The sequence below is a fragment of the Oratosquilla oratoria genome, chromosome 11 (genome assembly GCF_046742065.1).
Source record: "Oratosquilla oratoria isolate Oo_2021 chromosome 11, ASM4674206v1, whole genome shotgun sequence".
In the NCBI taxonomy this organism is placed as follows: domain Eukaryota; kingdom Metazoa; phylum Arthropoda; class Malacostraca; order Stomatopoda; family Squillidae; genus Oratosquilla; species Oratosquilla oratoria.
The window spans coordinates 21,805,039-21,829,082 of NC_134787.1; the positions used below are offsets into that span (position 1 = coordinate 21,805,039).

The window sequence follows — 24,044 nt, forward strand, 5'->3', positions numbered from 1 at the left end:
CCCTCCCTCCTACTCTAACGCTCTCCCTCTCATTCCTCAATTTCCCTCTCGGCCTTGCCGTCGACCACTTACTACTATCTTATCACATTCGACTATCGCTATTCGTTGCGTCAATACTGTAAATACCGACTAGTTCGTCGCCGTCGTTGTTGTGTTGTAGCGCGCAATATCCCAAACACCAAAGACGATCAAGTCCCAGAGATAGAAGGATCGAAAGAAATGGCGTTTTGAAAAATTATACGTTAGTCATATACAGGCCTTGTAGTTTTGAAATAATGAACATCTCATTTAGTACTAAAGTGAATATAAAAAAGGAGAAGTCTTTAGAGTAGATTTTACTTCAGCCCAACAACTACAGGGAGGGGGAAATTATATTTATTCAAACTCCGTTGAAAACGTCCTCAGATTCAGTCGACATGACGTCACGACGCTCTAAGCCTTTCAAATGAGCGACTTTCTTTACTGCCACCATTTACAAACATGGCGGCATCCGCATTTCAAGAAATTAACACTCAATACTTAAGACTTTTACTCTTTAGGAATGTGAGTAAATGCGATTATCACGTCCATATCCGAAGCCCATCGGCCCATGGCTTTGAAGCCTACGATGATGCACTAAAGGCTCAGTACAGTACACACTTGTTCGGAATACATTACCAAGAGCTAATGACCTGGATAAGTCTCCACTAATCGGCCTTGGGTGTTTTCAGGTTTTGTCCACTTTGTGTGTATGTGTGTATTTACTTAATTGTAATATACAATGGAGCAAGTGTGTTACTGCGTGGACGCCGTGATGTGGGAAGCGTGGAAGAGGGAGACCAGACAGAAGGTGGAGAGACGAGATAGAGAAGTTTGCAGGAGCGTGGTAAAGGTTGGCGCGGTCGTGTGAATCATGGACTCAGGATGAGTTGATTTGATTGACTTGATTAAGTATACAGGAAAGGAGCAATGTTCGTTGGATTCCATCTCATACTCTCAAATTTATTATATCCAAAATCAAATTCATTTACAGTTCCAACTTAATTTATATCCTTGATATCCAGATATCATATTTAGATTTTAATTCGTATATTGTTCAAGCTTAGACTATATTACCTTCTAAGCTATTCCGAGTATTTGTGAGTCTACATGGAAAAGTGTATTGTGTGTGTTTGTGTACGTTTATCTAAGGTATTTACTTTATTGCAGCATACGGGAAAGGGGCAAAATTCGTGGGACTCATGTTTTTTACTATCCAATAATCATCATGTGTGTGTGTGTGTGTGTGTGTGCGCGCGCGTGAGGAAGGGAAGGGTGCAATGATGGGGGGAATAATGGAAGGGAGGTCGAGGGGAAGGAAGAACCGAGGGAAGGTAAGGAGATGGGAAAGGAAGAAAGGGAAAGAGGAAATTGGGTATGGGCGTGGATGGAACGAAATGGACTTGCTTATTAAGTTACTGAACCAACAAATTAATAAAAAAAATCCTTATAAATCCGTTACCGAAAAAAGTTCGTTCTAGTTTACTGGGACACGACAGGTGTCTGCTAATGGTGGTTCGGTAAGATGGGCGTCAGAGAGGTTCAGCTCCCTGCCATTCAACCTCATTATCCGCCAGCACCTTCACCTCCATCAAGAGAGACAACCCCGAGGAGAGACACTCGGTCCCCGGAGGAGGGGCCAAAATTTGTCTATTTATAACTTATTTCATCCACCGTTTCACCTAAGGTGACCTGGTAAACCGGTGACTGATCGTTCCTCCCACTACTGTCAGCCAGTATAACAAGGTCTCTTCCCAGAGAGCATAAGAGGCCCCGAGGACCGTTGCCAGCCACCGTGGGGCTACGGGTTTTAAGTCCGTGAAATTTGAGGGAAACTTGTTATAAATTTAGTCAAAAACATTTCACGGTAATGTTGACCACAACAACTTCTTGTCCACGTTGTCAGACATTATGGGATTATCACATTGGTCTTCTGAGAGCCTCATCAGCGCATCTTATTATTATAAAAAAAAATATTGGGGGGGGGGTAAAACAGACTTCGATTACAATATCTTATTTCTCAAGTCTTCAAATATCAAATGATCTCTCCATCACTGCAAAGCTGAATGGTGAACTAAGATTCTAAACCGACATGAATGTTAGAAATACTGTTGAAATGTTCTTAGAGAAATCTAGATTTCTGTAAACGAAGTCATATTCTAGTTATTCAAATGGAGGCCGGAGACAGGATGTCGGAAGAAAAACATCGCAGTTTGATAATCCCTTTCAAGAACGTCACTGGTCGTGTTGACGTTATGTCGTCGCCCGTCCGGGACATCAGAGGCGGAAGGGGCGCGCGCGCGCGCGGCACCGAACTTTGCAATTACCGTAGAACTTGAGGTAGATAGGTACTTACCATTGCTGACGTTCCGTTTGAATAGGCCGCATAGGCGAGGGGCGACAAGTATCCTAGTCGTTCAGCGCCCCAGGCCGAGGGACCTGGGAGAGGGGAGAGAGAGGGGCGATAATTAAACATGGTGTCTGTGGATGACAAAATGTTCGTTTCAATCACCATGACAAACAAGGAGGAAAAGGAGGAAAGGCAGATAGAGGAAGAGGAGAAATGGGAAGAAACGAAGGAGAAAGATTAAGAAAGTAAAAGAGAGAGAGGGTCGATAATTAAACATGGTGTTTGTGGATGACAAAACGTTCGTTTCAATCACCATGACAAACAGGGAAGAAAAGGAGGAGGGGGGAGGAAAGGGAGGCTGAGGAAGAAAGGAGAAAGAGGACGATAATAGGAGAAATGGAAAGAAACAAGGGAGAAGTATTAAGAAAGGAGAAACAGGAGAAATGGAGGAAAGAAGGAGAAAATAGGAAATGGGAGAGATTAAGAAAGGAGAAACAGGAGGAAGAGTAGGAAGTGAAGAAAAATGAAGAAGAGGAGGGAGAGGAAGAGCAGGAAGTGGAGAAAAAGGAAGAAGAGGAGGGAGAGGAAGAGAAAGAGAAGAAAAAGATGGAGGGGGACGACATGGGCATCCCCATTTCACAAATCTAAATACATTACAGGTGATCCACTTTTGTCCTACCTTAACACACTCAACAGGCTTCATTCTGGTTAAAACCAAGCGATTCTATTCAGCTCATGATGGCGTCACACACACACACACACCTTTACAGGTGTGAATTTCTAGAGCTTAACAATTCAGTAAACATTGAACTCTCCCACCCGACAGGCACGGCACATAATACAAGATCCTATTTGCTCTTATATAATCCTATTCCACACAGGCACACAAACATATGCGCATATCCATCCGTTTGAACTGCAGCAAATACTATTACGGATTAAACAAAACGATTGAGGATAAGCCCAGATTGGAAATAAAAAGAACACAATCATCTATAACATCAGACCGATCAAACCCCTTGAGTTCCGTGTGGAGTAATGGACAGTTGTTCCCCGGACAATTTATCACCAGACAAAATACCAGACCGATCAAACCCCTCGAGTTCCGTGTGGGGTTAATGGACAGTTGTTCCCCCGGACAATTGATCACCAGACAAAATATCAGACCGATCAAACCCCTTGAGTTCCGTGTGGGTGTAATGGACAGTTGTTCCCCGGACAATTGATCACCGGACAAATGAGAAGGACACATTTCCCGATCAGTATAGTTGACCCTATGGCTATTCTTTACATCTCCGTGGGGTCCCTACCCCCCCCCCTTGATAGCGAAGTGTTTAAAGACTCTTCTCTACAGAGTATTTCTTATCTTTTATTCTACCTTTCGCCAGGCTATTTTATTCACCCGTGACACCAACCCCTACCTAGGTAACTAAGGACATGTTTAGCTGATGCAACTGCTCTCAGCCAACAACGTTACGTCACGCGCACTAGCAACTAGTGCACGTGATTTAAGGTATCTAGACGTGATTCAAGGTATCTACACGTGATTCAAGGCTATACGTGATTCAAGGTATGTACATGTGATTCAAGGAAGCTACACACGATTCATGGTATCTACACGTGGTTGAAGGTATACGTGGTTCAAGGTATCTACACGTGATTCAAGATATATATACGTGATTCAAGGTATCTACATGCGATTCAATGTATCTATACGTGATTCAAGGTATCTACACGCGATTCAAGGTATCTATACGTGATTCAAGGTATCTACACATGATTCAAGGTATCTACACGTGATTCAAGGTATCTACACGCGATTCAAGGTATCTACGCGTGATTCAAGGAATCTACACGTGATTCAAGGTATCTACACGTGATTCAAGGTATCTATACGTGATTCAAGGTATCTACACGTGGCTTAAGGTATCTACACGCGATTCAAAGTATCTACATGCGATTCAAGGTCTATACGTGATTCAAGGTATCTACACGTGATTCAAGGACTCTACACGTGATTCAAGGTATCTAATGTGATTCAAGGTATCTACACGTGATTCAAGGTATTAATACGTGATTCAAGGTAGCTTCGATAAAATCATACAAAATGGCAACATATCCATTCTTTATTGAACGAGCCCCAGAGACAAAGGCACAGGCAACCCTATCCACCCAGTCGCAAGTAAGACAAATTCGTCCAATAATCATAAAAGAGATTCTGTGACACTTTAATGATCACACAAAATGCCTACCCATGGATCCAAATGGCGCGCGAGCGCACGCACACGCACACACACACACGCACACACACACAGATGGGATATATGGGAACCCGATAATGCACTAGCAACCTTACTTAATCCAAGTCAAACACATACACACATCCAGGGTAAAGGAAAAAGATATAATACAAATAGAAAAATAAAATAAAATAAAAACCTATTCAAACATATACACACACAGAGTAAAGAAAAAAATATATATATATAACACATATAGAATAAATCATATAAATCCCTCACCGAATATTCCAAAGGGCGAAGCTTCCGGCAATCTGGCTTCACTTTTGGAGACCGAGGCGAAGGAGGAGGAGGGGACGTGTGTGCTCTTGTCCTGCAAGAAAGAGAAGAAGAACATTAGTACGCTAGACACGGAAGATAGGGCCCCAATAAGGAAGGTGGATGAGGAGGGAGATGTGGATGTGGAGGGGGAGGTAGATGAGGATGGGGAGTCGGGTAGGGGAGGTGGAGAGACAGGGGAGGGGAAGGGGAAGAAGTGGGAAGGGGGAGTATGGGAGGGGTGGAGTGGGGAATAGAAGGGAAGTAGGGTAAGGTGGAGTGGTGGAGTGTAGGTTGAATGGGGAGGAGGGGAAGGTGGAGTGGAGAGGAGGGGGGTGGAATAGGGAGGGTTGAGGGTGAGTAGGGACAGGTAGTGCGTAGGGGGATGAGAAGTGGGGGGGGAGGCATGCGGACTGCGGCGCAAAATGATGGGGAAGGGAAAGAGGACTGGGGAAGGTGGGGGTGAGTAAGGGGACTTTATGGGGAGGAAGGCAAGGGCGCGGGGAGGAACATAAGGCGTAGAGGGACGGGGACGAAGTTTTGGGGGGATGGGGGGAGAGGAGGGGGCAAGCAAGTCCAGAATATCCACTTCCGGTCAATGTAACCACGACCAGTGCTTGACTCCTTGTCCGGTTTTGTGTGTGTTACAAGTGTGTGGGGAGGGGGAGGGGGGGAGGAGACTGCGGCTGCGGCGAAGAAAGAAAGGCCGCTTGCGGCACGACCGGAGTTCAATGCCGCGGTCTGCCCAATGAAAGATGGCCCGAGTAGTGCCATGCCTAGCAGTCTTGCGGCCGGAAGAAGGGAAGATCGGGAGAAAACGTGCGGGTATTGAGATAAAAAAAAAAACATTGGGAACATAGTTTTAATGCCGCGCCTTGTGTGTGTTTCCCTGCACGATTGCGATGGTAAACGTTTAACAGCCAAATCCTCTTGTTTCTGCAGACGCTCGCTATCGCACACCGAATGCTCATGCGCGGATTGGGTTATCACATCGTAAACCCTAATGCCTCGGATAACCGCAGCCCAACAGCGACTGACAACGGTCCTCAGGCCCGCCTCACGTACATCTCTCAAGGAAGAAGCACTGAGCTATTGCCTTTGTCTGTGGGGATGGTTCCAAGTCACCAGATTAAACTATCAGGGAGATGAGAACAGAAGGCGTTTGTCAGCTCCCGTTATCAGATATCTTGGGTTTTCCGATCCTGGAACCGAGTGCCAGTTTCCCCAGGCTGCACCTCCAGGTGGTGAGGATGGGCGAAAGGGAGACGATTCTCTCTAACGTCCGTTTTTCATTATCACATTTGCAGGTCAATGCCATTGGTCAATGCCATTGATCCCAAATCTATATCTACTGTACGCTAGTTCAGGCGATTTTTTATTGTTATAAAATGTTAGCGATATGTTAAGTGATTACAAGTAACACTTACAAATATATACACGTGTTCATGTAATCCCTCTTGATAGCGCAATTGTTTAAGTCATGTCCGTTACGTATCAGTTAGGTTCGAGTCCGACAGCGCATCAGTTTCCGAGTATGCTTCCATCGAGCTCCTTGTTAGTTTCGGTCGTGTTTGCAAGGAATTAACATGGAAAAGTTAATGTGGTTGATAAGATGAAGAAAAAAATATATACACATGTATATGCCAATGTGGGAGGGACAAGGAGAGAGGGGGTTCTATATATATGAAATATATGCTTCTCATTACTATAACTATATTCTTCTAGCTTATTGCCGCAAGCTAAAGATCTGTCTGTATATGTGATTCACCAGTCTTGGATCACGTGTTGGACTCCTGATCAACAGCTATTTCCCTCCCGGAAGAGAGCTCAGAGTTCATGAATATATATATATATATATATATATATATATATATATATATATATATGTTGAGACATTCTGACAGGTTGATGTAAGCGGAATAGGAAACACAGGAGTCTTAGTCTTGAGTTTATTCCTGACTAGTTTCGCAGGTATGCGAAACTAGTCAGGAATAAACTCAAGACTAAGACTCCTGTGTTTCCTATTCCGCTTACATCATATATATATATATATATATATATATATATATGTGTGTGTGTGTGTGTGTGTGTGTGTGTGTGTGTGTGCGCACACGCTATCGCGTATGCACTCCAACGGCATCGCATGAACACACTGATGTTTATTTATGGAGAGACAAGACCTTTCAACTTCGCAAACCATCCTAACAAGCAGCTCGAGCTCCTCACACCTGCGGAGACCGCGACATATCTGCCTGAGCATTTCAGGCCACAACCGTCCACTCATTACCTCGATCTCACTCCCCGAAGTCACTACCACCACCGCTTCCCACTAATGATAGCACTGCCACCACTACACCACCACTATCACCACCACCAACACTGCATCTATCATCATCCATCACTACTGTCATTATCACCTTCACTACCACCACAACCCCAACCGTCGCCACCCACCACGCTCAGAAGGAAGAGATTCTCAAAAGTGTAGACTCTTTCTTTCTCCGCCTCCTCAAAGCATACATGAAATACCTGACGCGTTAGGCTGTTACATAAAAAAACAGGTGCACACGCACGCGCGCGCACACAATTTATTTAGAACAAAATTATAACGCACTTGTGAACGTCACCAGAATGTGAACTTGCAGATGCGGAGTGGCACCCAAAGCGATTTAGTTCGGTTTAAATTAGACGTAAGTCTCGAGCTGAACTCGAGAAAGCAACGGAGGAGCAAGATCGACTCTCGTCTGTAGACCATAACTACGTAATTATGTCTGATTACATGTGTGTTTGCAAACAGTGAAATAAACGCAAGACAGAATAAACTAAACTAAGTAGGTCCCTATTTATATGGAGTCAACTATACAGTACTCTTAATATTCGCAGATTTTTTTTTCATTCAGTCAGTCGAGGGACACCAAAGCACTATGACAGGACTCTGCCTATCCTCGATGAGTTCCTTCGTTGGTGTCTCACGACTTCAGTCCTTGTGGTTGTCGCTAGACGATTTTATTCATTAGGTCAAGGTGTAGGGGAGTCCTTTACAGTAGCGAATGGATTAGACATACAGTACACAAACCCATTTACCTCCTGTGACGAGGATCCATCGCTCTCCGAAGGATAAAAGACTGTCATTTGTCTCGCCAACTCAAAGGAACGTGGTTTCCCACTTGTGACCGCGCGTGACCGTCGCGTTGCCGCCGCGGTTTGTGACCGTCGACAACCGCCTCAGGGGGGACTTTGCACGTCCAACGGTTAAAACAGCATTTCATAACCTCTTCCGTTTAAAGCAACTCTTGTGGTCAGGTCTAGGCAGTTTAGCAAACCCAAAGTCTGGTTAACATCTGATTATCGCAAGGCCAAAGGAAATTGTAGTTTGATAAATTACTTTGTTGATTCCTCAAGACGCTAAAACCAGCTGCCATCATTGTTGATCAAATGGAGCATAAAATTTATGTTTTACTGTCATGTCTTCACCACTTCCCAGCACTCCCTAACATTGATTTCAGCACCCCTTAAAATAGATTCCAGCACTCATAATATTGATTTCAGCACCCCTAAACTGGATTTCAGCACTCCTAGAACTGACTTCAGCACCCCCTAAAATTTATTTCAGCAGCCTAGGTTATGAAATGCTGGGTAAGGATCTCCGACCTTTGAACCTATGTGACTGGACTGTTGGAGCAGGCAACAGTCAATGATGGGAATCGGAAAGTGCAGGACTCGAACCCACAACTTGGCGAATGCAAGAACAGCACGCTTCCGATGACGCTCCCAGCGCAGTCCAGCAGTTAGTGTACCCGGTAATGGCGTTATCATACTGAGCTATTTTCCCTCCAACTGTTGAAGCAGATTTCGGGAGTCTGACATGCTGGAGAAAAATAAATTTTCTCCAGAATATCAAATGACATTCTATGTATTTTTTTTTTTTTTTTTTAGAAATAACATACTTTGCCATTGTGATTTTACAGAGGATTTTTATTATTATTTTTCTGAGGTGGGCGTTACCTCCGATTAATCGGAGGTTGGAGGAAAAATAGCCCAGTGTGATAACCCCTAACATAAACATGCAAAACCTGACACTAAAGACTGTATCAACAGCATTTAGTGCTTATCACCCTACATCCCTCTGTTATGCAATGCAAATGAATAATATGACACCGATGTAAATTGCTTATCTCGCGAAAATCAAAATATGAACCAAAGGCGGGAAGAGTAGAGAGGAAGTCTGCAGGAGAGAGGGATAGGGAGTGTGAGTGTGTGTGTGAGAGAGAGAGAGAAAGAGAGAGAGAAAGAGAGAAAGAGAGAAAGAAAGAGAGAGATAGATGGGGTTACAGGGAGGACAATGAAGAAAAACAAGGTGAGGATATGCAAAGACATGTTGATAGTGATAGTGACGAAAATGGCGGGAGCAATGCCATGCCGCTTATTTTGATGCCAATTGCCGCTCCTATCCCTGGAGGCAACGATGTATGGAGGAAATCTTGGACGAAGCGAAATCACACAAAAATGGAACCTGAAGGAGTGGGGGAGAAATGATTATGAGGATGGAGAAGAAAATAATGGAGGTACAAGAAAAAGAGGAAAATGATGGGAACGCTCAAGAGGGAAACACAGAACGGAAGGGGTATTGGAATAGAAAACGTGGTCGCTCAAAGAAAAGACGAGAGAAGGTGTCTGGGAAGTGAAGGGAAATGAAGAGGGGCGGAAGGCAGATGAAGAGCAATCGCGAATGAAGTGAACTTAGAAACGGACACATGAAGGGGTAAACGGATTATGGAGGGCGGATGAAGGAGGAAGAGAAAAACAGGGAGGGAAGAGGTGGAGGGATGGAGGGAAGGGGTAGAGGTTGGAAGGGCAAGGGAGGGAGCTGGAGAGTGCGTCTGGAAGGAAAGGAGGAGGGGACTGGAGAAGAGGAGACTGGAGTAAGGGGGGCGAGAGACAGTGGGGTTGGGGTGGGGGAGGAAGAGACTAGAGACTGCGGGAGAGTGAGAGGAGTTGGAAAGAAGGAGGGGGAGGGAGTGGGACACGAGGGAGTGGGGGCAGGGTAGGAGGTGAGAGTCTCGCCTGAACGAAGGGGCGGGGACAAAGGGGGAGTGGGAGGAGGGCGGTGAGGAGGGAAGGCGAGAAGTGGGATGGAGTGGGACTGGATGGGACAGAGATGGCGGGAGGGAGAATGAGGAAAGTAAATTAAGAGGGAGAAAGGTAAGAAGAGTATGGAAATTAGGATAGGAAAGGGAGGGAAGAGATTAAGATAATGGGACAACTAAAATAAAAACAAACGCGGGCATGACAGACAAAACAGAGAACGGAAAACAGAAAAGACCAACGGGATGACTAAACGGAGGAAGGCAACGTCTACGGGGATGAGTGGGGGGAAGAGGAGGAGGGAGAAAGGAATGTTTGGTGCGGTGACAATGAAAGGAAGAAAGCAACGGAGGAGCAGAGGTGGAAGAAGAATGGGTGGATGAGAGACAAGAAATAAAACAAGAGATGAAGAAGAGGAACGGAATTATGGTGAAGGTAAAGGAAAAAGCTGTTGAGAAAGAAAGGGAAAGCGTATAAAAGAGGAAGATAAAGAACATGAGGAAGACAAAGAGGAAGAAGAGGTGGAGAAGAAGGAGGAAGAGGTGGAGGAAGAGAAGGGAGGGTGGGAGTGAGAGGAGGGTGAGTTGACACGGCGTCGGCGTCGGCTGCGTGCTCTGGATGGTTTGTGACGGATTAACGACGATGGTGCTTCTGTGGCAGCGCAGCGCGGGGCGGCCGACCAGCCCACCACGACCACGACCACCACCGACCACCAGACCAACCTCCTCAGCGATGCTACTGGGATTTGGTCGTCGAAAGTCCGCGCGCAAGGCGCATAGACCACCTCCTGAAGAAGGCAGTCTTGTCCACTTTGTCGAAAATGTCGTGCAAGTCGACATGACGTCACGTCGCTTTCTGATTGCGATTTTGTCTTCGGGCAGGACGATGTTAGACGAAGCCCCGCCTCCCTACACGTTAATCGACTTTGAAAAGACTTCGCAGCCAACGAATCAAGACCACCTGCAACCTTTTTACAACACCACGTGAACGAGCCCTCGCCCATACCAGCACAACTCTTACATCACGACAATCCGGAAACATCGGAGAGGGGGGGAGTGGGAGGCTCTCACGACAGCCATACAAGTGCACGGCCGTAACACAAGATGCCCAACTGAAACATCCGTCGTTTTGCGCTGCATCGCCTCTGAGCAATTGCACAGTACACTTGAAGATGATCAGGACAATAAACAAGCCTCAAAACATAGACATTTGAAGCTCTCGAAAAGTTCAAATTTTGACGCAAAAAATGGGATAATCTGGACGCCTATTTTCGTTGTTTAAATGAATAATGCTTAGGTTAATTATTGAAACAAGTTTACACGTGCATCTAGGCGTACACTAGTTTTATAAATTCCTATTGAGGAATTTTCTTCCAATTTGCACACACACTAACATATTATATCGGTATGTTAACGCACTATCACAACAGATACTTCGGCATAAATCATTAACCAAACATTCTGAACATTGCCAAATTTACAAGCGCATACAGCTTACGCCATGAGGCGCCGCACCCAGCCACTTTTGCCCTCTGTCCTCGAGCAGACGGGGTAAATGACAGTCACCAACAGGGAGATCTAATGTGGTTACGGGGTGAGTACAAAGCTCAACACGTGATAAAACCATCATCACCACGACAGAGAACCTCTGATCACATTTTCTATGTTCACCAATCTGCCACCACTACAACCATCATCATACTACTGCTAACTCTACCACACACACGTCTGTTGGTCAATCAAGCACTTACAACACTGTAAACACTTCCCATTTCAAAAATGCCTTTTCGGTATTTACAGTAGGATTTCGGAATTTGTACAAAGCCATTTACCCAATGAGAAGAAGCCGCTTGTTTCGGTGAGGCGTCCACGCTTCCATCCCCTCCCTAACCCGCTCACCCCCACTACCTGCTGACTCCTCCCTTCCTCCGCTCAACGCCCCTCTCCCGTCCCACCCTTGATGGGCGCGGGTGTGGGCAGCAGGTCGAAATCTTAAGCTCATATTCGCCCGCACGCCGGGTGGCACTTTTCCGTTCAAGCCTGGCTGCCGTCTCAGTTAGCGAAAGGGGTTTAAACTTATGATTAACTCTTTCTGTACCTTCCTTTATGACCCACATTATCCTATTCATCCCAATGGTCACACAATCAAGCAGTGTAGGAGTTGGTAACTATTATTCCACCTAGTGGGGTGGGTGGACGAGATTTCTCAGCTGAATAAAAATATACATTTACTGAATAACAACAATAAAGCCCACCCCATAATAATAACAATATTATGGAATATGTCAGCTCGTCAAAAAAGTTACGTTTGTTGAATTTGAGTGTAAACCTCCAATTCTCCACACTGACAAACCAGCAAGAATTTTATTCAGCTGAGGGGCGTTGCCGGTGAATCATGTAAATATATACAAAATTATGTGTATGCACATATATATATATATATATATATATATATATTGTCAGCTCCAAAACAGTTCCTACAAGCATGGACTGCATTTCACAAAGCAGCAGGATTTAGTTGTCTGGAGCTGAACAAGCCGAGGTATTCCACTTAAGGCTGCGCCCACCTCCACCACCACCACCACCTCTGTTTTACGCGACGTCTGTATAAGCGTCCTCACTCAATGAGACCAACTCCGCCATACGCCGCCTAACGTTTTGGCGTCAGTTTGAATGTGTATGCGAACGCGAAGGGCGTAGTCGTGTTTCCTGAACCCCGTAAAAGCCTACTTAGACAATTGATGTCATTGTTCCAGCCCGTTGCGTCTGATTTGTTGTACAACATGAGGCGGGCGAGGGTAGTGGTGGTGGGAGAGAGGAGGAGGGGGTATCCCTGAGCAGCCAAAGGACTAAAGGACCAGTGTTGCCATTGCACAGTAGTTTGTGTCTTTGTATACAAAAGTACGGTGACGACGACGGTTGTTTGGGAAATTATTTCCAGAGTCCACACATTCTCATCCTGCACACAGTTATACCAATTTACTATCCGTCTGATATAAATTACTACTTATATTCAAATCATATCATAATCAAATTAGACTTCAAGTACTTTAAATGATGAAAACATGATCTCGTATTGGTACGTAGTGTGGAGCGGCTAATGCAAACGGCTCAATTGCCGTCATCAGTGACAACTTAACACCCGACCCTAAAAATATGTGCTTGTCATTATACATTGAGACTATTATCCTCTTCCGCCACGTCTAAGGCAATGCTTAGAGTTAATCATATAGTCACATACTAGCGACAACAGAATAAGCTTTTGTCTGCCTGTTGACGACTACACGCTATCAGCAAGCTTTCCGGTTATTCGAGTTGAATCGTCCCTGTGGAATTGTGACGTCAGTTGTTTTGAGGCAACCCTGATAAGGACTTGAGCCGTTGAAGGAGCCTCCACCACACGGTCCACACCCACTCATGAGCCTGTTTGTCTATGGTTCCCACTGACCCAGTGACATAGGTGGTGTACAGCCAGACACCAAAGTTCAACGACATTCTGTGTTTCCCCCTATTCATAGATGGTGCCTCCCTAAAGACTCGCATGTTTCATTATATGATGATTAAATTTATTCTGAAATTCTCCTAGTGGTCTTGTGGAATCCAGCTGGGCAAGAGCAAAAGGAGTTTTGTACAATCTATCAGACCAGAACCACAAGGAAGCCTTTGATCTTGCAACAAATGACAAAGTAATCTGTAATATACGGGAGTATACTGCACATAATCGTAACTAAAAACATGCTGCATGTCGCTGAATCTCAAAACCATATGGTTAAGTGAAGATGTGTACGAAAGACTGTACTGGATAGCATTGATTATATATTATATTATTTTCTTTCTTTCTCTATTACCTACAAACCCTCGGTGATTGACAAGCTCTCAGGCCCTCCAATAGATCTCTCTGAGAAGATATGTTGGACCGTTGTCTGCGCTATACTAGTGTGGGACTGTTTCTACATTATACGTTACTAACTTTGATAGACGAGCATTTGCTGACTCAGTTCTACTTATGTGAAAAGGTGGAGGAAATCCTGTCCAACTTGACAGAGAACCTTTTATCTTTGAAGAGATTATCACATCGGAGAGGTGGAGTCCCAGATGTGGTAGGAGTGATCTTAGGTGGGAAGTAATAAAAAGAAATACTAAAATTTAAAAGTGATCAGCATTCATCTTAAAGAGTGGAGATAGTCCCCAATAATAAAGAAAATGCTGTGTGACTGGTTTATACCCTTAAGCACTGACTGCATAAACCCAATGAAGCCAATATTTCATATTAAATTCAGTCATAAATCTGATATAAAATCATTGCCTCAAATCTCTCTAGCAGGAGACCTGCAGCATCCAGGAGTCAGTTGAAGATTTAAAGATGTCTATCTTGCAAGAATGCCACTTTCAGGACTCATCACTGGCTTCTTTACCGTTTTATATCTTGGGAATACTTTCTTTCTGGGCCTTATGTTGGGAGGGTGTTTGGTTTAGTACCTTGGGGGGAACAGCTTCAAGAGACTGATACCTGATGCATTCAGGGAATGACAAATGAGAACGCAATTTTCTAAATTCCATTTTTCAGAAGATTTTGACAAGTTCTGGATAAAAGTCTGGGTGTCTGGAGGAGGTACAACAAAAAATTTATCCAAGCAGACAATAATATCTAAAGAATAAACAAGTTGAAATACTTATATCATAATGGATTATAAAAAATGCTATATACAAAACTCTATCATGTCATTTGCATGTCAGCACTCTGTGATTGTACAGAATTTAGTTAATTCTCAAACTTTGTACTTTAAATAGTTCATAATTCTTTGTTCCAGGTCATCTGCTAAGGAGAACTGGGCAACAAACTGACTGACTGACTGACTGTGTTAACGTGTTTATCTCATGAAAAACATTACCATGCAATCTATTTTTTAAACATCATAAAATATTTGCTACATTTCCCTTGACAAATTCAGTATGTACATTAAACTCCAGGAGTGACTGCAAGACCATAATAACAAGATACAAAATAGTGCACAATAAGCTACTGTAATGGAATTTAAATTCATAAAAACATCATGAAAGCAGTTTCAAAGTTGGAACATTAGGAAAGTGTATGTTCAAAGAAGGAAAACAGATGATATGCATCAAACTCGAAATCACAGAAAAACAGCATGTTGCAATGTTAATTTTACTTAAAAGAAATATCTATATCTTAAAATGATCACATATATAAATGTAATCATGCAATTTACATGCACTAGAAAGACCCAATATGCAGAGGTACAGTCACAAATATGAGTATCAGAAGAGTGTTAATCAAGGTCAAAAAGGGAATATGTATGTAAGCCTAGAAACAATAAAAGTGCAGTTTATAATTCAGGAGGTAATAAAAATTTGACAATGATATTGATTTGATGTTAGTATTTAAATATATTATCATAAAATCTCTCACAAATTCTTCTTCAACTCTACAGACTGTTGCCTAAAACTTGTTTTTGTCAGTGTCATCCATCTGTTCATGATATTTGTTGTGGTAGTGGTTGATGCAGGAGGTTTTGCATGAATAAGGTCTCATTCTAACATGACCCCATAGAATGGTGTTATCCCTCATGGCTGAAAAAATTGATTGTATAACCCAAAACAAAAATTCTTATATTCAAAGTTATTTCAAGATATTGATGGTATTAAATTTTCAAATTCCTATCATGGTCATCTCAAAATCAAGGTCCTGTGTTAACATTAGGAGCATTCAGCCTAGTTTATACAACAAAATATTTCAAAAGGTCAGATGTTAAAAGTGTCTAGATGAAATTAAAAACAAATACTGTACAAAATATATGAAAATTTTTGCTACAGTTCTGCTAAGAAAATAAACAAGGAGTACTTTATTAGCAATAATCAGTATTTCTATCCTTGGGGACAATATTGCACCAAAGAAGTGTTGTTAATGAGGTAAAGGAAATATTTAAGGTAGGCAGCAAAATGAAGGGATAGAAGTTAAAAGTGATCATCATTATTGAGTAGTCTCCAATCGTAAAAGAATGTTGCATGACTGGTCTGTAATGATGTCAGTAAGTCCTGAAATGCTGGCTGAATACATCTGATGTAGTCAATGCCCCTATACAAGGTAATACCATAATGAATGATTAACCAAGAGTAATTATGAAAATATTTTATTTTCTACAGGTTGAGGGAGGCAGCCAGTATTGAGCTGTGAGGAACACTGCAATACTTGCCATTATTCTACAAGCAAAATTAACCCACATCATATGCACTAATAATATTAGTATTATCTGTGCTTCACTGATAAGAAACTCAGCCTAGTAGCAAGTGGGTCCTCAACCCCTTACTAAACTGTGTAGTGCTAACTCCAAGTAAGGTGAAAACATACAGAAGAAAGCACTCACCTGATCAGCAAGTTGATATAGGATAATGAAAAATAGCCATGTACAAATTAAAGAACAATCAAACCAAGGAAAAGAGGGGCAAGGATTTCTTTCCAAGTGGTATACTGTACTAGAAAAGAGAACTAGTAGGGTGAAAACTAGCTATACTGTATCTAATAAAGGTAATAAAATACTTGATCATTTGAATGAAAGAGGAGTTACTGTGTATAAGATAGAGTTTGGTGTACTCTTAAATTAAAATAAGCCAAAACACTGCACTATGACGAATGAGGGGTCAAAAGTTATAATGTTGTGTAAAATATAGTATTAAGTAAGGTAAAGCTAGAAAAGCTATTAAGAATCTTGGTTACACAAATGAAATTATTTCACTTCATATTAGGCTTAAATTATATCAATGTATTGATTTTGTATTTCACAACCAATAAGCGGTGCTTCTACCATTGGAGACTATACCAAGCCAAAGAGAGAGTTACAGAAGTGGCAAACATTTAAGGAGGGTAGAAGAAAGAGGTAGTAGGAGATAAAGTGATCATCTTTGAGAAGAGCTCACTGTTGTGAAGGAGATATTTGAGTCTTATCTTCTTTTCTTAGACGACATTCTTTAAGTAAAGGAAAATCACCTGGCATTAACCAGAACAAAACATGCAAAGTACATCATAGAAAAGCAGGTTGGTGGCTATATGCAGTCTGATTACATAAAACTTGCTACTTTCCTATGAAATTTTCATTTTGTACTGATTTTAATATCATAGAATTCATAGACATTACTTTCAGTGTTTCCATTACAATATTATATTGTGCTTCACTCCCACAAACCAGTGACAAGTATTTGCAAGTGATGGTCCTGCAAGATGCATGTCAGAAAGAATAATCTCTCTGCCTCATATCATCACAACTTGTCAACAACACTTGAGGGACTGACATGGTCTCCAAACCAAGCCCCAAATCTGACTATCAACTTCAACTATATTTGCTTCACCCTTTCAGATAAGCACAGGGTGGTGAACCAGCAACTGTTTCCCTCCTACTACTGTAAGACATTGACAGAAATTGCCTCACACTAATACAACACAGAGAAGACAAAAGTTTCTTCCCAAGATATCTTTGGCCGGGCCAAGAGCTACTGCCAGCCACTGTGGGGCTGCAGGTTTCCAGTCTGTGAAACCTAAGGCAATGATTATTATACAATTTCTAATATCAGCTAGTCCTATTTGGCTAATGTCTAATATGTAGTTTGCCATTTATTTAGTAAATAACCTTCCTTTCCTCTTCAAATAATAATGTTAATTAGTGTTGCCTTGAGTTTCAATAACTGGGAACTGGGAACAGTCCTTAGGACAACCCATAAGTCTCTCCAGAGAGAAACTTTAGATTAGTGCCAGTCTCTATCACTAGCTTGTAATAGAAAAAGGAGGGGAGCAGTCACCAGTTGTCACCTTAGGTAAAGAGGCGGAGAAAATATTGAACTTGATAAAAAGAAATCTTTGGCAGAGTCTAGAGACAGAATGTCACCTGTGTGTGAGTTTTTGAAGATGAGTGGCAAAGAGATGAATCTCTATCATGTCCATCTTGCAGGAGCACCACTTGCAAATGCCTGTCATTAGTTCCTCCAGCTTGAATGCTTATATGAAAATTGTGAGTACAATTTTCAGAAGATAATAATTAAATATATGAAATACTGTAGTATGAACAATCACACATTTTATTATCCAGCCTTTACTCAATAATTATCTTTCATAAGAAAGATTCTTACAGCATTCATTTTCCTGTAGATGAGGATATGAAAGTCCATCTCAGTGACATTTGTAATGAATGCATGCACCAAGTTATGGGGTGATGACACGGACAAGCCTACAACATAAAAACCACTTGGACCGTCCCTCCCATCTCAGGACTTTATCCGAAAAATTGCATGCCCCCACCCACCACACAACATGGATGGGGGTCCAACATCTGAAGCTGGATTATCTCCACCCCTTCATTATAAAGCAACCACCTCCATCAGTATCCACTTGTCTGCTGGGCACATGCAGAAAACATCAAGTGTGGGATAGACTATGGTGAACATGAGACTCTAATACAGCAGTTTTAAAAAGTTAACCGAGTACAGTTCATTATTACAGAACCAAAATTATAGATTCCATGGTCTTTTGACTGTGATAGAAATGAAAGATATATGGAAAGAAACAAATGATACAGTGATAAATATCCGAGCCTCAAGCAGCAGCAGCAGCAGCTAAGAAAATCACTTGATTGGAACACAGATAATCACTTGAAAACAGTATGCGAGGGAAACATAATATGAAGAGTAGGGCATGACAAACAAAAATTAGACTAACATTTTTAGAAGATAAAAAGAATACAGAATTTTAGGAATGAGTACTCACAAGGTATGTGAGTAAACTTAACTGATTAATGAGAGAGTAGGGGAGGTCCATGGAAAAAGCAAGTGAAAATGAGGGAGAATATTTGACACTGTACAAAGGAAAGTCAGCTAACGAATTATCTCACTCCTGGTATAAACATATTCCCAATTTCTTTTTAATGGGAGAATACCCACATGACAAAATAATATACATTAGGTGATACAGAGCATTTTGATCAAAGATAATAAAAACAGCAAGGAATTACAAATCTAAATCTCAGTTAATAGAACTGTGTACCAGTAGATATAGTTATCATAAATTTTAGCATGAGTAATTATGCACTGTACTCAACAATCTCTTACTTATAGACAAATACTATTGATGTAGTTCTCTGAACTTTACTGTACAATAAAATATATATTTTTGAGAACTTGACAAATGCCATTTAATTTGCTATTTCATTTTCAGCAACATAAGATAGTATAGAGAGAAATGAATTCTGAAACATACAGAACCGAGACAACTTGATCTAAGTTAATGGGCAGAATGATGATGTTCCACATATAAAACTGTACTCTCATATGACAACAATAACTGTAAAATAAAGTTTTACGAACTGAAAACCTACAATCTCCCATAGATCTCTGAGGAAATTTTGGAATTTGTTTGTGATGCGTGTGTGTATATTTGTATGAGTGTGGCTAAAACCTGGAGACCAGTTACTGGTTGTCAGCATTTCATATGTGAAAACATTGTGAAAATTATTCAGCTGACAAAGTATCTTAGACCCAATAGAATTACCAAGTGTCAACCCCTCAAGGCTGCACTTCCAGATGCAGACGGTTCTTAAGATGTATTGCTGGGAAACAATTCTCTCTGACATCCTTTTTGCAGGACCAACATTAGCAGATATCCACTGCTGGTCCCAGGATGTGTATGTGTATCATGTGCATGTGCAAAAAACATACAGTACAAGAATTTAAGAACAAACTAGATGCTGAAAGATACAAAGACAGGTCACTACGAGCATAGCTCCCTTCCCGTATACTACAACTAGGTAAATACTCACACACACAAATACATATATATGTACACATATACCAATTTACGAAATGCACTCCTCTTAGAGGATGCTAAGATAGTGCCTCCTTATAGAGAACTTTTTGAAGCAGAGAATCTAATGTAGTATGCCCTTACTACAACTCGCTACAAGTTATATAAGCGACTGGTACTATGCTCATGGAGTCCTGTCTGTCTCCATGTACCAAATGTTTTAAATTCACTTATGCTGTCTGTCTATGTGCAATATTTAAGCTTATAATGATGTGGATTTGATGACAACAAATAAATAAAATGGTCGTTTGTGTCCATTTTCCCAAAAGGTAAGCATGGTTAATAGTTACTCTCAATCAAATGCAAACCCATGATTAGTGATGATTCATGAAAAATATATACAGGTACTTCATATCAAGTTGCAGTTCCTAAACATAATGTAACCCTAATCTGACATTGAAAATTTGAGGCATGTTATGGTATGTACTACATGTTTTAATCCATGTAATTTTGTTTCTAAATCATGAATGTAAATACAGTTTATGTCAACAAATATTCATACTGATTATACTAATTTATTGTGCTCCTTAAAACACATCTCCCACTACATACTACATCTTAATATGATCTGCTATGTGCAGGTAGTTTTGATTAACCCAAAGTAGGGCATTTTATGCTTATTTTATGCTTACAAATTCTATCTTTGAAGATGTTGAAGCTTAGCTATGATTCTAGTGGATGCTAAAGTAATTTGATGTAATAAATACATATTGTACTGCAATATAGTTTACATTGAAAATGTATAAATGTTGGTACATTTATGCACTTTGCTATCATAATATAAAACACAACCAATAATGTGCAACTGCTGGTGATGGCCCCACAAGAAAGATGTTGGAGAAAATCCCTTTCACATCCTATCCATACCCACTCTGTATGGAGGTATAGTCTTGACTGGATTAATTTCTATAAATTTCATATTTCTTCCACATATTCTCATAAGAAAAACTGACAAATTGGAACTGTTCACTTCCTCCTTTTCCTAACAGATAGCGACATAAGCAAATCCAAACTATTACAACACAGACAACAGTCGAATGGGTCTTCCTAAATATCTATATGAAGACTTGAGGACCCTTGTGTGCCACTATGGAAGGCTGCAGGATTCCAGTCAGGAAACTACAGAATAATTACTACTAAAATAAAATGACATTTTAATGGGTTTCTAGCAATTTTGTGTACCATTCACACTTTCTATGTAGCCTATGGTATAAAGACTCTTTCCCCCATATAAGTGTGCATTTGTACATTGTGTGGAATGACTGATAGCTGCAATTGGTACAAGATCAATGTCACAGAAAGTCATCTCCCTACCACCTATCTTTGAAACCCATCAATAACAACACCTTCACCTTGAGGTACAACTCGAGTGCTGACACTTTGTCTCTAGACTGGGCCCAAGATATCTCTTTATCAACTTTGTCTTGCCTCCACCTTTATACATATGTAGAGCGAACAATTGGCAACTATCTCCTCCCACAATTATTAGCTGGTGATGTAGAAACTGTCACACATTGACATTCTTGTAACAGAGACTTAAGTCCAATGTATCTGAGATATGAGAGGACCCAAGGACCATTGTAAGCTGAAGTGGAACTGAAGATTTCCAGTTAGTGAAACACAAGGCAAAAATTATTAATCTTAAGGAAATAAATCAATCTTGGCCAATGGGATGTCATAACATTCTAGCTCAGGCCTATGCAGGTCATGTGAATCCAAGGTAATACTGAGAATACAAACAATATTTTCTCCTTTTCTTGGAGAAAACAGAGTAGATTTAGAGGCAGTATTTATTGTATGAATGAAATAATAATAAATAAGAAAATAATTAAGTCATAACAATATGCCCCACAAGTTTTACTTGTGAGTTTGTGTATAATAAAAATTATTGTTGCTTTAGATTTCTTGGATGCATTAACACATTACTGTTATTATTTGAAGAATTAGTGGATAAAACAACTAAATATCGTTTGCTTTCTCAACATAATGTTTTCCCTCCTTCCTTCATCTGTTAGACCCTGAACTCCAACTCATTTATGAGCACCAACAGTCAATCCATTTATCGAAATATATATTTATAGTGCCCATATTTTTATCTTATATTTATTCAGTATCTCATGTGACAGGGAGGGCGAGGAGAGAGGTGGAAGAATCAGTGAGAGTAGAAAAAACGTGCCCGTGTGTGTATAGCAGCCATCCGTGTCCAAACGTACATGTAATGCTTCTTAGAGCACACATACACACCCCTGCATTTGTGCAGGCCTCAGCAACAGCTCGGGCAAGCGAGGACTGGGACGCCTGCACTCGGCCCAGATTGAATTATCGCTCTGGCCGCGCACGTCGTCTGCCTGGCATGTCGTCGATCTCTTATCAATTTCTTATTTGTCTGCGTCTACGATAACATTGGGTTCCGAGTCCTGGCGAATGACATCTTACATACTTTTCGGTAAACCACGACTGCAGTTCATGCAATGTCAACTTACAATTATGTAGTTTTATTTTGTTATGATGGACTAGAACTGCCATCTGCCAGCTCCCCTTCATACCGCCGTTAGATAGTGCAAACTAACCTTCCTTTCATATAATAATTGGTAAGAGACAGGATCCTACGAGTGTTGCTCAATTATCACTACTTTGTCAGAATCCGTCAGCTGAATTGGTGCCATTACAAGATCGCAAACACAATTTACAAATTTTATTGTCTTATGCCATAGGATTCTATTGTGGCTAATGTCATTGGATTCTATTTAGCTGGGAGAGGGGGGCTCTGTACGTTGACAGGTTGTCATACCCCATTTTTTGAGAACTTGCTAAGTGATGGTCAAGTACGCTAAACCCCCACCTACACTCCTTGTCTACAACCTGCACGTGACGTCATTCAGCTGCAGATCCTAACGGGCTTTCTGGTCGGTTTTCAATTAACTGTTTTGATCTCCGGTTAGGCATTGAACACTCCATGGGGTCCTCACAAATTTGTTTCTCTTTTTTCCTTAACACGGTAATAACGATAGGCTTCTGCAAAAGGACATATAGTTTTCATAAAAAAATTGTGCAAAATGACTATTTAATCTGACCACACGTTAGTTCATCTGTGTGTGTAGTTTGCTCATGTGTGTGTGTGCGTACGCATGATTGCTATAATTTCGTTCATTAGCACTACGTGGCGTTGAATTAGGACAATACTACTGACCGTTTACAAATCACAAACAGCTTCTGCCTTCCGAGTATTATAAAATTTATCATTGTTTACCAATTATATTTGGTGACCCTCTTGATGCAATTGCTCAAAACATTATCCATTGTTTAAATAATTGATACGTCTTTTTTGAAGTATAGTTGCATTTGTTACCTTTTCCTTTTTTTTTTTTTGACAAAGTTCACAAAGAAATATTGGATCTCCAATCGACATAAGTCTCGTGTTCCCCCAGGGCGGGAACCCAGTGCATAAACGTTTGCGTTTCTTTATATAAAGATAAATAAAACCATTAATAAAATCTGCCTTGACACCAGTATTTGTAGTCGTAGATTAGTCCTTGCTGCTACCTGACAATTTCTTTCGGCCAAGAAACTCCCTCCATTGGATAGCGAAAGATTTTGACTACCGCGAATGTGGCGGCATTCCCGTGTGGGACCGACGCTGGCGCGCAAGTACCTCTATCAAACGAAGGATTTTCACAACACAACTACCTCCTTCACATATTACACGAGATTCCTTCATTTGCCTAATTGTGATACATTGGGTGTATATTACGCTCGCTGGATGCTGTCTATTTACCCCCCCCCCGACTATCAATTTAACTTAGTTCTGTTTATAGTTGATGCATTCATACTGATTTTTTTCCCATCTTTAAGGCATGTCGCCTTTTCACCCCGTGCCTGTGGCTACGTGGTGTCTTGTTACTACAATGATGTACCAACCACAAGAACACGTGAACTTTGACTCACAATAATGTTACCAAAGAGTACAATGACCTAGCACGCACAGACGAGATAGGCAAATTTTCTGTAGACAAAACGACACTGGCAACTTTTTAACCATGTCATCAAAAAGCTTTCGTTCTGATAACGTACTGCGTATATATTTTTTCTTCCCTAATTAATGTCTAACTCTATTCCGCTGATTAGGGACAAATAGTGGGCTTGATCTATCTTGATCAGTTCGGCCGAAA

General features: G+C 41.3%; 1 protein-coding gene across 1 annotated transcript in view; it reads right to left on the reverse strand.

Annotated features, from left to right (window-relative positions):
- Positions 1 to 2,326: 2,326 nt before the first annotated feature.
- Positions 2,327 to 24,044, reverse strand: part of LOC143029462 (uncharacterized) — a 37,576-nt gene continuing 15,858 nt past the window's right edge. The window contains exons 2-3 of the mRNA XM_076192109.1: positions 4,891 to 4,981; positions 2,327 to 2,457 (exon numbers count right to left, since the gene is read on the reverse strand). Of these exons, the coding sequence (XP_076048224.1) occupies positions 2,342 to 2,457; positions 4,891 to 4,981 (207 nt within the window). The 3' untranslated portion in view covers positions 2,327 to 2,341. The remainder of the gene's footprint in view (positions 2,458 to 4,890; positions 4,982 to 24,044) is intronic.